This window comes from Tripterygium wilfordii, chromosome 4 (genome assembly GCF_013401445.1).
Source record: "Tripterygium wilfordii isolate XIE 37 chromosome 4, ASM1340144v1, whole genome shotgun sequence".
Lineage (NCBI taxonomy): Eukaryota > Viridiplantae > Streptophyta > Magnoliopsida > Celastrales > Celastraceae > Tripterygium > Tripterygium wilfordii.
The window spans coordinates 964,254-977,567 of NC_052235.1; the positions used below are offsets into that span (position 1 = coordinate 964,254).

General features: G+C 39.2%; 3 protein-coding genes across 6 annotated transcripts; all 3 read right to left on the minus strand.

Annotated features, from left to right (window-relative positions):
- Positions 1-93: 93 nt before the first annotated feature.
- LOC119996628 (EIN3-binding F-box protein 1-like) lies at positions 94-4,020 on the minus strand. Its single transcript, XM_038843328.1, has 2 exons — positions 3,675-4,020; positions 94-2,749 (listed from the first exon to the last, which is right to left on the minus strand). The coding sequence occupies exons 1-2, from the start codon at positions 3,697-3,699 to the stop codon at positions 816-818; spliced, it is 1,959 nt and encodes a 652-aa protein (XP_038699256.1). The 5' UTR covers positions 3,700-4,020; the 3' UTR covers positions 94-815.
- A 1,803-nt stretch (positions 4,021-5,823) lies between these two features.
- LOC119996348 lies at positions 5,824-9,313 on the minus strand. 4 transcript variants are annotated; one of them, XM_038842936.1, is made up of 7 exons: positions 9,131-9,313; positions 8,758-8,889; positions 7,203-7,450; positions 6,786-6,873; positions 6,394-6,460; positions 6,232-6,299; positions 5,824-6,125 (listed from the first exon to the last, which is right to left on the minus strand). In XM_038842936.1, the coding sequence occupies exons 2-6, from the start codon at positions 8,811-8,813 to the stop codon at positions 6,246-6,248; spliced, it is 513 nt and encodes a 170-aa protein (XP_038698864.1). In that variant the 5' UTR covers positions 8,814-8,889; positions 9,131-9,313; the 3' UTR covers positions 5,824-6,125; positions 6,232-6,245. The 4 variants fall into 4 exon arrangements, with proteins under 4 accessions (XP_038698864.1, XP_038698863.1, XP_038698865.1 ...); XM_038842935.1 differs by having other exon boundaries at positions 5,824-6,299; XM_038842937.1 differs by lacking the exon at positions 9,131-9,313 and having other exon boundaries at positions 5,824-6,299; positions 7,203-7,455; positions 8,758-8,895.
- A 273-nt stretch (positions 9,314-9,586) lies between these two features.
- On the minus strand, positions 9,587-13,220 carry LOC119996426 (phospholipase D alpha 1-like). The gene is made up of 6 exons (XM_038843053.1): positions 13,051-13,220; positions 12,519-12,650; positions 12,421-12,429; positions 12,107-12,175; positions 10,169-12,017; positions 9,587-10,080 (listed from the first exon to the last, which is right to left on the minus strand). Exons 2-6 carry the CDS (start codon positions 12,606-12,608, stop codon positions 9,644-9,646), a joined length of 2,454 nt encoding a protein of 817 aa, XP_038698981.1. The 5' UTR covers positions 12,609-12,650; positions 13,051-13,220; the 3' UTR covers positions 9,587-9,643.
- Positions 13,221-13,314: the final 94 nt, after the last annotated feature.

Consider the following 13,314-nt stretch of genomic DNA (forward strand, 5'->3'; position numbering starts at 1 on the left):
ACCACAGATTTATATGGTCTCGACTTCGATACAAGGAATACATCCTAAATATAATAATCACATAAGAAGAAGAAGATGAGGAAGGCACCATGCAGTACAAAGGGATGTGAGCTTATTTAGCATAATCATTGCATAAAGAGGAAATCCATACATCACAAAGGGTAGACCATCCACTTCATTACATGGTGATAAGTAGGCTGCAAAATACACAGTTCATGAACCAGTGAGGTCTGCAAAACTAGGGCTTGGTAAGAAAAAAACAACTCACGAGTTGTCAAGGCAGACTGCATAATCTGCTGCCAAGACCAAAGCCCCAGGAATACAAGGCACTGCCAAAAAGCAACCTATAAAACCACAACGACCACCCCCCACCCTTTCTAGAAATTAGAGATCCAACCAGCACGTCGCGGACGTGGTAAACAACAGACAGACTCGAAACAAAAGCTTAAGCCCATGGCATAGCTAAAACACAAAAGTGCCAACACCCAACGTCGTGTAAGAACAGTGACAATCAAATTGTAGAAAGACCTAGAGCCAGAACACGGTAACTGTATTCTCAGGTGTATATGGCCAAGAAAATGGAACTCCCTCGACGGGAGACAAAAGACTTGGAACAGGTAGGAACCTGCAAAAAAATGAATGTGAATGGCCATATTTCCTGGAAAAGGGAACCGAGCATTGGAGACGAGACCCACAGCTGATGGACCCAAAAACTGCAAATACTGCTGCTAACCACATAAGCTGACTAGAATTCTGATCCTTTCTAAATAGCGGAACCCCATTTCATACCCGGGGTAAATGAATCCTTTTCAAGCTTAAGAAAGGATATCACACCTCCACAACTGCTCCACAAGGAAGTCAATTGTGCGGCTGCTGATTGCCTTGCAGTGCTGGAGATTCAACCCCAAAAGTGTCTGACCCATTTTACCGAAGGCAGGCAAGCTCTTGTCTGATACATATGCACAACCAGAAACGGAAAGGAACTGAAGATTGAGCTGGTTCGAACCAGCCAAGGCCGAAATCCCAAAATCAGTAATTGCACACTTGGAGAAATCAAGATCATTAAGCAATCCACAGTTCTCTGCAATTGCCACCAAGCTTGCATCACTGATCTTCCTACATCCATCTAGATTTAGCACTTCAAGAGTCCAACCATGAAGTTCTGTCATAGATGAAACCACTTTGTCAGTCAAATTCAGGCATCCACTGACATTAACTTCCACTAGACCAGCATCGGAGTTCTCAATAAGAGGGAGCAGCCCAGCATCTGTTATTCCCTGGAGCCCACTCAATTCAACATGCTGCAGTTGAGGGCAGATCTTGCTCAAAAAATTCAGGCTGGCATCACCAAAACCAGGGCAGTTCCTGATGGCTAACGATTGCAGAGATTTGCAGGACAGTTTAGGCACTCCTAGACTTTGATCCTTAATACCAAAACAGTTCGCCAAAGAAAAAGCCTTCAATTTGGAACCACAGGTCAAAAGTGTACCAAAAAACCCAATTTGGGTGATCCTATGGCATTCTTCCAATTGAAGGCTTTCAAGTGACATGACAGCTTTGGCAAATGAGACCAGTCCATTGTCGGATAAGAATGCACATTTACAAAGGGAAAAATGTTTCATATTTGGGCAACCTTTCCCAATGGCTTTGAGTCCTATATCTGTCACTCCTTGGCAGGATGTAACAGTGAAGGACTTCAACTTCTGCAACCCTTGACCATTACCCAAGACCCAGAATCCCCTCTCTGTCACATTTGGCAGGCCAGTTAGGATAAGATCGGTTACAGCCTTGCCGTAGTGACTAATAACGGCAAGAGACACATCAGAAATGCTCAACCCCTGAAGCTTCACCTTTGTCAGGAAAAAAGTGGCAGACGATAACAGACCAGCAATTCCTTGATCCCCGACAAGGAGGCAATCTCTGATAGAAATGGATTTGAGATTGGAACAACCTTTGCCAACAGCTTGCAAACCTTCATTACCGATGTTTGGGCAAGATTCAATTGTCAAATCTGTAAGATTAGGGCAGCTCTTTGCAATCGCAAGCAAGGCCTTGTCGGTGATGGCAGGACAATGGCAAAGGTCAAGCTTCTCCAGCATTTGACAACCGTTAGCGATCTCAAACAGACCTTCATCCCCTACAGAAGATAAATTCCACAAGGAAAGAACCCTGAGAGAAGGGCAACCACGAGAAATTGCCGTGAGGCCCACATCCGTCACCTTGCAAACAGAATTGCTTCCCCTAATTATAAGCTTACCCAATCCTCCACGACTATCAGTTCCAACAGCAATGGCAGCAAGTCTAACATCTGTGGCCTTCTTTCCTTCTAGGATTCTGGTGAGGTATCCATCACCCTCAACTTCCCGATCTTCAACCTCATACTTTACTTCATTGCCACTGACAATATCTTCACCCTTTGAAGACTGGGTTTCTTTGTTGCTGCAAATTTCATCCCGGCGGATGTTGCTTACAAGTGAAAGCCAGCGCTTAGAAACACAGGCACTGGTACACCTTTCCTGGCCTCCAGGCAAACGTCGGAAGATTTCAAAAAGACATTCGTCTGGTAGAACTTCGATAGAAGGCTGCTTCTTTTGCTCAAACCTCTCTCCACAGAGAACATATGGAGCACTGATGCGGGACCTCTTGCGAGGAGGAAAATACACATCCACATGACTACCAAGTGACAAAAGGAGGCTAGACTCCTTGTGGTTGGTGTATATAGGGCCCCCGGGGCAAAAATCAGTATCTCCTGAGAAACAAACCCAATCTCTTCAATAAATTTGATAAAATTGGCCAATACATTTGAACAATCAACATATAATTAACAGTTATGGCCAAAGTTCGATAAAAATAACAATTTCAAGCTGGTAAAGATCAAGATCATCATAAACACAACTAGCTGAAACATAACAACTTAGAATATGCAGTGAAACCCTAACATCTAGATCCTACATCATTCAGAACTTAATAATACAAGAGAATTCATATTAACAAATTTTCATCAAGCAAATTACAGGCAGCAATTATCAACAACCACCTGGTTATCTAGGAAAATTGTCAACAATTTCACCTCTTTCCAGTATTGATTCATCATCGACGGAGAAAAAATTCAAATCATCTTGGATCTCCCCCAACATATCTACGAAAAGCAACTCATGACATACATGGGTGACCATAACCATAATCCATCTTCAAGTAATAAAATATTCATCCAAAACCCAAATAAACCCCGATCCACAAACAATAACCCTTGAACAAACATAGTACACATCTAAACTCCCATGCATGTCCGATCCACAACAAACAAACAAAAAAAGTTTATTAACCGACCTTCACCGTAAAACATAACAATCCATAATAACTTTGGCATGTATGAAATATACGACTCTCCTGTATAAGGTCTACAAAACTACGAAAATTTCAAAACTTGTAAATAACACAAATATAATTAATCCAACAAATAAGCCAAGACACCAAGAAATGATCCATCAGTCAGTTCCCAGACAACAAGCCCGTATGTTAAATAGCCCAGATGATCTCAAATCTCAATCAATCCAATAACATCTACAATTACGATTAACCAAATCCCATCAAAACAGCAGAATCAAAAGAACTCAAACACATAATCACCGAAAAAAAAAATCAGATACAAAATAGAAATCAGAGGATCTTACCACTGAATCCAAAGAGCTTAGACATGGGTACAGCTCAAAAAACCCGCGGGAGTTGAAATTCGCACGTTTGCCACCAAAAAACCCTCCAAAGAGTGCAAAAAAGAGAGACCCAATGAACGCAAAGACTGCTATGATACTGTATAAGACTTGAAAACACCGACGCATGAAAAACGGTAAAGCTCCAAGGACATGGAAACCCTATCAGATAGGGCAAAAAAAAAGAGAAAGAAGGAGAGAAGTCGTGAGACGGAGAGGGAGAGGTAACGAATGAATGGTGGGGGTGAGGCTGTTGAGAGCCTTTTATTGCGCATAGTGTGTTGTTTCGGTACATGAAGATACACACAAGGAAAGCCCAAATGCAATGTATTTGCACATTAGAAGTGGAGGTTCTTTGTAATATTCTCCCACCTCACCAAAAGTAAATACCAGAAACCATATACCGGGTAGCGGTTTCTTTCCTTTTTTATTCTTTTTTTTTCTCCTTCGAGAGGAGCTTGTTTGGATTAATATGTTAAGTTTGGGCTTGTTTGGTTATGTGAATTGCGTGTTCTTTTCTAAATTAGGAGAACAAAACAATGACAAGACATTATGTACAAAAATGTGGTTTTTAATTAAAATAATTGTTTTTATTGTTTGTCCCATTGTATAATAATTTTGGATTTTGGACTTCAAAATTTTGTTAGGAAATTTTTCATTACCAATAACAATGTCATATTGTCATGCGTGTTTACTTTTTAAACATCTTATATGAGTATAAACTCAGGTCGTCAGACTCACAGTTAGTATGGTTCTCTACTCGAACTTGCATATTTATTTTAAATTGAGTATATGGAACATATGTGAATATAAAAAAAATAACAAAACTCACATTAGGGTGAAATGTTAAATATTAAATATATTCAATAATAGCAGAAATTGAATAATAATGTTCGTGTATAAGTTAAATATTGGCATACTATACCTTCTTTCTGCATGAATCAATTTGGTGGTAATTTTTATTTCTTTCAGAATGGCATCTTTTGGTAGTTAAAGATATCCATCTCCTCATATTGTTTGCTATTTTTGTTATCAACTTTATGGGCTTCCAAATATTGTATTAGATAAATCATAATATTAAGAACGAAATTAAGTGAATGAACCTTTTATATGGTAGATTAAGCTAATTAATTTAATTTAATTAAGAGTTAGCTCCACTTGCACAATATTTTAATTAGGAATTTAGGATCTCGAGATCCAATCTATGTTCATGCATGTATACGGTTTTAGGCTACGTATCATGACAAAGCAATGACAACTACATTTGGATACAGCTAGGTAGGGCAAGCAAGTGGACCAGTTGCACTAGCTAATTAATCTTAATTCATAATTAACCAATTAATTTAGTTACTATTTAGAGTAAGTTAGCTTAATTAAGGGTTTATTACATATATTTTCTCAGGTACATTGCCAGTCTTAATTCATACAATACTCCTCTACTGACCAAATCTACTCTTCTACCAACATAAACATTGTTTTTATTTTCCCGAGAACCAAACACACCTGGAATTGGATACAAATTGTTTTTATATATCCATCTGTTATTAATTTTCTGCAAAGCATCCACTATATAAACGCATTCTATGTAAATAAATAAATAAAAATAATAATTCGATATACTCTCTATTCCAAGGTTCCTTAATGAATTTCCTGGATTCTCTCTCTCACATAGGCACTAAAATATATGATATAAAGATTTAATATCATGGATATTGATCGTGTGCAACTCTGCCGGCCAACTCATATAATTTGGATGGGAACATCTAACTTTATATGTTTGACTAATCTAAAAATACTTTTGGATTATGCATAGTGAGTAAAACCTGCGCAATAATTCATTCGGAAACCACCCATCTCCAAACTGCTGGAATTTAGAAATGCATGATTCACACACTTTGTGCAAATTGGTTTATTTGATCTATATATTCATCTTATTAAGTTCATTAACTACTTCGATTATGCACCCTCCGATTATTTTGATTAAGAATTAGTCAAAGCTCCTTTCTTTTTTTAAAGTTAAACTTGACAAGTTCCATCAAGGAAAGTGTCGAGAATCTGGGCCCACGTTCATTCACCTTCTGTGTTTGAGGTTTTAACTTTTAAGAGACAAACGTGTCAAAAATTCAATACAAGTTAGATTTTGATCTGAGGATTACTGTTTGGAAGACTCTGCCTAAAAATTACTACCACATAATTCACACGCATTTGTGACTTCGTGTTGTGTGGAAAATATGCCCCTTTGTCCATCAGTTCATGGGCCAGCTTTAGATAGAACATCCATATCCACTTCTCTGGCCCATTTGGTTTAAGCTGTTGGTTTTCACATTCTTCAACACTTCTCGGGCCTGGTACGGTTCTTGGATGAAAGATGACCATCAAAGTTCAAACCAAGGATTCCACAATAATGCATGTCTCCTGGGTATAATATAACTTGTGATATAAACAATTGCAATCCTATGCAGAAACAAAGCCTCGTCTGAGGTCAAACAGAACGAAGAAAAAGAGTTCTAAAGAGCTTTCCAGGATTCACTTTGTTCAGTCATACAAGCCACCTTGCTCCCAAACGTCGACTAGAAAATCCACCATTTCCTGTCAATTGGAGTTTCATATGCTGTCAGGAACCCACATATAGAGCACAACAATGATAGAAATATGACATTGACTGATCGCACAGCAAACTTACAGGAAGAGGGGCAGGGTGAGGGAAAGGCTTGCTAGTCCCAAGTAAACTCTCATAAGTCGCATTCCAACTGCAGCAAAATACAGTACACCAACAAAAAATGTCAGCAGACAACATAACGACGAGACAATAAAATAAGGTTGCAACAAGAGTTTCAAAAGGTAACAACATTTGCATGGAGTGATTCAAATGAATAGTTCAATCATCCTCAAGTCTTTAAACTCCATGCACACTCTCCAGATTATGATCCGACAGAAGTAAAGGAGTATACAATCACTCCTAGTGGGTGTCGTAGGAGAGAAACAAGGAACAATGGCTTAAGGATGAGCCATTGCTTATACGGCATGTTGCTCTCACCATCTACCTCGATACCAAAAACCAAAGGAAACAATCACCTTATCGTGGGCTCTCGAACTTGTGACCACTCCTTAGCTTTTTTGTTTCCAAGCCATTGCTGCCTTGTTTGGTTCCAGAGAAGAAGACCTGAATCAAACAAAGAGTTTTTACTTTTGATTTGATAGATATAAAAATAAAAACAAAAAGGTAGGATAATAAGCCAGAGGGAGACAATGATTCCAATGTGGAAACATTCTAAGACCAGAGAGTCAACCCTAATCCGAGACAAGAATCATTAATTTAAGCATAATTGTCATGCTGAATTTACTTTTTGACAACAACAGGAGTACACAATATCATATAAGGACGAGCTACGATGGCATTTATAATCAAGAACGTGGTAAGAACATTCAAGAGTCAGTCAGAAAAGTAGAACATAGAAGGCAGTGAAGGGTATTAATGACATTCAAGCTTACCGTGATTTACAAATTCAGAAGGATTGCTTGAGCTGCCAGCAGCATCATGGGGCTGGTTTGATGTGCTTATTGGTGAGATACTTTGCTGGGGCTGTACTGCACTATTGTCCATGTCACCTGCACTAGTGCTCCAGAAATCCTCTGATACGCTGGATTTTTTAACCTTTCGGCCTTGAATTTGCAGTCCTTTTGATGGTCCATCCACCGCAATAATCAGCGGGGGTTTAGTACAGCATCCAAAACAACCTCTGCTCTGTTACAAAAAGGGTCATGATTAGCACCAACATCCAAGGTCTCAATCCTCTCAGACGTAGTGTTATGGGTACCATTAGAAGCCAAAGCTCTTAGCAACTTGAATTGGTAAGAATAAAATTATGAAAGCATTTAGAAAAGGATGTATAGTTAAATAATAGGATGCAAATTCATAACTAGAATCAATTACAATCGTATGAAAAAATGAAAAAAAAGAAAAAAAAAGAAAAAGAAGAAAATGATAACAGATATTATACAGGTTATCCAAAACAGACACGGCCGACAATCATAATCACCACATAAGAAAACCTCAGAAGCATGCCACTGTTTCAGACATCCACGCAGTCAGGAGAGCAAAATGTTATTTTCCTCACCCTGCAAAAACCCTTGCATTTTTCCTTTAACAATTCCATCAATGCCAACATCAGAATGCTACAACAACCACCAGTAACCACCAAAAGAGAATGGAAACTTTTCATCCCATAGATAGTGGTTATGTTTTGAATTAAATGGGAAATAATGTAAAAGATAACCCTATGAAGGGCATAACTAATCGCCCAAAGCTACAAGGAAAGAATGACAAAATTCAAAAGCTTCAAGACATGTTCTCATTCACTCCACTTAAGCTCCCTTACAGAATAAGCAAATACCAACAACATAAGATTCCAAACCAAGTAAGAGGGAGTTGCAATCACACAAATAGGTTTCACAGACACGCAAAGCTATGTGAGAAGGAAAAAAAGAAGAAGAATGAAAACAAAAATTAATAAAAATGAAAATTGTGTCCTAACATTTCTAAAGAAGCTTCAACACCAGAAGAAAGATAAGGAAGATATAATAGCATCTAGCTAATCCATTTAGTTTGGTCCCATACAACACAAAATATAGAAGTGCATGCCTGGCAGATGTATCAGACTTCAATTCTGCTTCTTATGACTCGAGACTTTTTCTCCCCCCTTTCAGTGTTTAGGAAAACATAACGCCCAGCTCAAGTAATCCACAAAATCCCATTAGATTTAAATGAGCCGTTCTATAACTCTGAACAATTTAGCCACTCTAACCTCAACACAACATTCTATTTTCAACAATCAAGTGTTTTGTTTTTGAATTGAACAAAAAAGTTATCATCATACTTCAATTTCCTTTCATTTATCTGCCTTCCCTGGCAACAAGGGAGAGCATAAGCAACATATAAGATCCATTAATTCAGCTATTAATTTTTTCTTGTGAGAATCGGCAATGAAGTGTACACATATAAACACACGTACAAAATCAATGGAGAGCAAGAAATCGTCCAACTGACCCCATGCAGGCAAAAAGATGGCAGATCCAAGACGGAACAAATCTACAAGTATGCATTTACAAGCGCCGCAACAGAGATCTCCCACGCGAAAGCTGCGAAACCCTATGTCCAGGAAGGAGAGTGCGATCAATCCTGCACATCAGTTACATTTAAAAACACATAGAAAATCATGCCTCTTTCTATTCCCATGGAAACGAAAAGCGAAAAGAACGGTAAACCCTCACAGCTTCTATCAAATATCAAAAGGGATTTAAAAAGCCTAATTTTGATGAAAATCTACAAATGAATAAATTAACATTCAGAATCTGTTTGGTTCCCAGTCCCCACGAAAGAAAAAAGAAAAAAGAAAAAAGATCCAAGGAAGTGGGGAGACCTCAAAATTGGCATCGTTTGAATATTGATGAATTGTTTTATCCTATCCTTCCTGCAACAGTTAGACCTCTGGTCACTAATTCAAACCAAAGGGCTTTTTCTTCCTTTCTCTCTCCCCTCCTCTGTCTCTATCAACCTTTCAATCTCTGATTGCTCTGAACAAAAGAGGGAGGAAGGAGAAAGAAGGAGGAAAATCAAATCAAATACTTTATCATTATAAGTGCCCTTCTCCATATATGCCTTGATGGGCCAATATGGATAATACACTGAGTCACTGTAAGTGTTGTGCAATCCGATATCGCGAGACTGCACCATTTCAAAGGCCCAAATCTCTCAATTGAAGTCAGACCCACAATTCCAATAAGAAGAATAATATGGCTGGTATCGCTAAAAACTACAATGGTGGTGGCAAAGCTGCTGATTACAATGATAATAACGCGGGGGGGGGGGGGGGGGGGGGGGTGTTTAATTCCCAACATAATGCATTATATATTTGTATATATACAACAATAATCTATGTAGTGAGGATTGGGGGAAGGTAGTCAGATTTGGCTCCAAGAACACGAGCCTCGGTGTCCGGAAAGCACTCAAACCCTGGAAGAGTTGTAACTTGTCCACTGTTAGTGACTTCTATTGGGTAGCGAAGCAAGTGTCCAGGGAGGTCATGATCAAGTGTCTGGCTCGAATATAGATTCCAGAGTTTATCAGCCTCTGCATTTACTAACCGCACACATGCGACACTTTCTGGTTCCCCGAAAGAAACTTCAAGCCGTCCAAGATGTTCATACCACAATGCCATTCGGAATCTGAATATTTCGCTCCTCTTCGGCTCCCTAGTAGTTGCCAAATGATGTGGCTGAAATGCTCCCATTGCAATCTCTGAGTCCCTTGCACCATCCATTGATCTTTGGTTGATATTGGCTGAACCAACGATTATGTATTCATCGTCAACTGGATTGAACAAGAATTCAATTAGTGCACATTGGAGCAGCTGAAACCATAAACATATAGAATTTGATTGGTAAAAGTTTGGCATTACCGATCATCATCTTTGAGTGTACATAGATCATGAACCGCCGAGATTGTTGAGCTCTACTGTAGTCAGTATTAGGCTCTGGAGTCTCTGGAGGTGCATATTCTCCATATTTCTTTGTTTCTCTATTGCCAAGACAGAGAAATGTTAGGTACTCTTTAGGATCTGTGTCGAGTCCTTTCTTTTGAAGGGCTTGAACAATATCAGTATACATCATCTCCATTGTCCTTCTTTGCCAATCCAATATTGCTTGAACAGAACCACTCTCAGGAATACCTTCAGGCCACATTGGGATAACAATGTAAGCAGTGAATCTCTCCCCTGCTTCAATCTTACTAACAATCTTCAATGAGATCTCCTTGGGTATTAGATGCAAAGCACCAATGTCTTCATCTTTGATATCCCTTGATCTCCAACCAAATGAGCTTCCAACAAAGTATTGATTTTCAACGTAGATGAAATTCTTGGCTCTGCGAATGGCGTTGATGTAAGCGTCTTGAATGCTTCGATCAATGATGTTGTCTTTCCCACTAACAAGACCCACTGCAGCAGCATCACTAGGATGTTCAGGAAAGCCGGAAGCAGCACCACCATCAATGGAACGAAATAATTGGACATTCCACGTCTCTGTGTCATCTGAATGAGTAACTGGCTGTGGCTGGATTATTATTTCTTCAAGCTTGGACATTGGAATTAGCCATTCATTCCCAACTTGCCTTCTCCATCTCTGCTCAAAATTGTACAGGACATCCCAAGCAGCAGGACCTTCTATTTTGCAGTGAATATCATGCCAGGGCTCCCTTGGACCACCTTTCCGGATTGATGAGCCTGGAAAGTTTGGCTGATGGAAATCCTCATGATGGACTGTGTCCAAAGTCCTAAAAAGAGGGTGCGATTGTGCATCATACCTCCCATCACAAAGATCAATGCCCCCAATGAAGCTCACAATCCTCCTCTTATGTGATGCTTCAGCAGGGATTCCACTGTCCACAACAATTGTTTTTTGATGGTGAGTGAACATGGTTGAAATCTCAAACCCTTGAATTATGCTTCTTCCATCGTCAGGATTTCGAGGACAAAGAACACAGCGCACATTTGTGTTCCGAAAATAGTCTGCAGTATCTTGGTCGTGTGTTGCCATCAAACCATCTTTCTTGAATTCCTCTAATGAAGTCCTATCATCCCAAACAAGCATGAGAACAGTGACACCTTTTTCGGCCTTGATCTTCAGCAGCTCCCCAAGCGTGACATCGCCTCCCGGTTTTGGTCTATTTGGGTCTCTTACCAATGTTATGTTTGTGTAAACAGACCATCCAGTGATGTATATAAAATGTTCGGCGTTTGTAATGGCATCAAAAATGTCCTCCCAACATCTGTGAGGCTCGTAAGGTTTGCCTTCTATGATCATAATAGGCAAGCTTTCATCAAAATGTGCATCTTGATAAAGAGTGACTTTGCACCCTTGTCTTTGGTTCCAGAATACATAAGGCACTCCCTCAAATATCGGATTCTGGATTCCCTGAGACCAATTACTGTCTTGGGTTACACTGAAAAACTGTAGCCTCACATGGATTCTTGAACCTCCAGGCACGGGTTTGTGGTCTACATCTAATATGTCAACCCATTTGTCCACTATATATCCATTCATGATCTCCTCGACAGGTACATAAGCTCTTCCAATCAGAGTTGCTCCAATGGGATCATCATTTTTGACAGTGAATATCACATTTGAGATATAATGAGCACAGTATATGTGGAAGGACTCGTACCATTGCGGGTTTGAGGGTCCATTTTTTACCATTCTGGTTCGGCCTACCCTTGCCTTGTCTAGATCAACTGTTGCATACATTATCACCTGCATAATTACATTGACAGAACAAGGTCATAAAACCATTAATGCAATAAAAATCACAACTGCAATGCAGCAGAAGAAGAAATGAATACCTCAGTCCGGCACAACACCAGTCTCTTGACTTGGCTTAAAAATCTTTTCCCACAATTTTTTCTTCCGGTCTCCAAGAATTAAGAAAGAAAACAAAGGAATTAGCGATTGGAATTAGAATTGTGCTCTGGTGTAGGACATTAACACACATAAATCGGATAAGAAATTCATCGAACGTATTACTTCATGAGTTTGATTTTCCTAAGCTATAATCAGCAGAACGTGAAGTTCATCAGGTCATCTTATATGGCTGCTCAATAAGAACAATGTTGCAACAATCACCTTGCATTTTGGACTTAAGAATAGAAACACTTACCGATAGATCCTGCAATTCAAAAATTGAAGCATGTCAGTATATTGAAAGCCAAATCCATTAATTTGCTAACACATGCTTGAAAGAATTCTTAAACTCACGTTTCTAAACAAATTCATGCATCCATTGTGTAGCTTATCAACCTCATATATGGTGGCATGGAGAGTCCCGTGGAGCAAACGTTGCACCATTGTTCCTTACTCAAAGAAAAAGCAATGACAATATATATAAATCTAAAAAGAACCCAAAAGACAAAGAAACAAAACCCATTAGCTTACACACACGCACATATCAATCTCTTCAAAAAGACACACACATCCATATAATAACTCATTAAAAATAAGGGAGAGAGGAGAAAATTTACTGCTAGATGATGTGTAGGAACTATTAACAGCCTTCAATGGAGCAACTTTTAGTTTTAGATGATATGAAACTATATATGCAGAGGAAGAGAAGGATATGCACTAATTCTATAGAGAAAGTAAGAGATATATCTACAGAGAATTCAAGTTAGAATCAATTCTCGCCTTTGGCTTCCAAACAAAGATATACCAAACCAACATTTACGAAAGCTTTTCTCAAGAAACATGAGTTGATACGGTGCAGAAGTTTTAAAGACTAAGTGTAGATCACCTTTGATGATAACTGAAACAAGGTTTTCGCACTTGGAATTTTAACGCAGGTATCACGCTTTGTGTCCATGCTGATTATTCTTCGGTAAGCAAGCAATTCATCTAACACTTGGAAGGCAATGTATCTGCACCTCAGCAACCTACTACAAACCTGTTTGTAGGAAGGCCCACGAAGTCCACGTGAAATTTAGCCCAAATTATAGAACTTGGGCTCGAGTAGCCCAATAGAAACATACTCTTTAGGGCTTTGTTTTGAGGCCCATTG

Bases quoted from the DNA above. Each gene is read 5' to 3' on its own strand.
- LOC119996628 (XM_038843328.1), bottom strand. From the start codon at position 3,699: ATGTCTAAGCTCTTTGGATTCAGTG. The intron at 2,750-3,674 runs GTAAGATCCTCT...TTTGTTTCTCAG, and splicing joins TAAGCTCTTTGGATTCAGTG to GAGATACTGATTTTTGCCCC.
- LOC119996426 (XM_038843053.1), bottom strand. From the start codon at position 12,608: ATGGTGCAACGTTTGCTCCACGGGACTCTCCATGCCACCATATATGAG. The intron at 12,018-12,106 runs GTATTCATTTCT...GTAATTATGCAG, and splicing joins TGGTGTTGTGCCGGACTGAG to GTGATAATGTATGCAACAGT. The intron at 10,081-10,168 runs GTAATGCCAAAC...TGTTCAATCCAG, and splicing joins ACACTCAAAGATGATGATCG to TTGACGATGAATACATAATC.
- LOC119996348 (XM_038842936.1), bottom strand. From the start codon at position 8,813: ATGCATACTTGTAGATTTGTTCCGTCTTGGATCTGCCATCTTTTTGCC. The intron at 7,451-8,757 runs GTCAGTTGGACG...GTAACAGAGCAG, and splicing joins CATCTTTTTGCCTGCATGGG to AGGTTGTTTTGGATGCTGTA. The intron at 6,300-6,393 runs GTAAGTTTGCTG...TCCAATTGACAG, and splicing joins CTCACCCTGCCCCTCTTCCT to GAAATGGTGGATTTTCTAGT.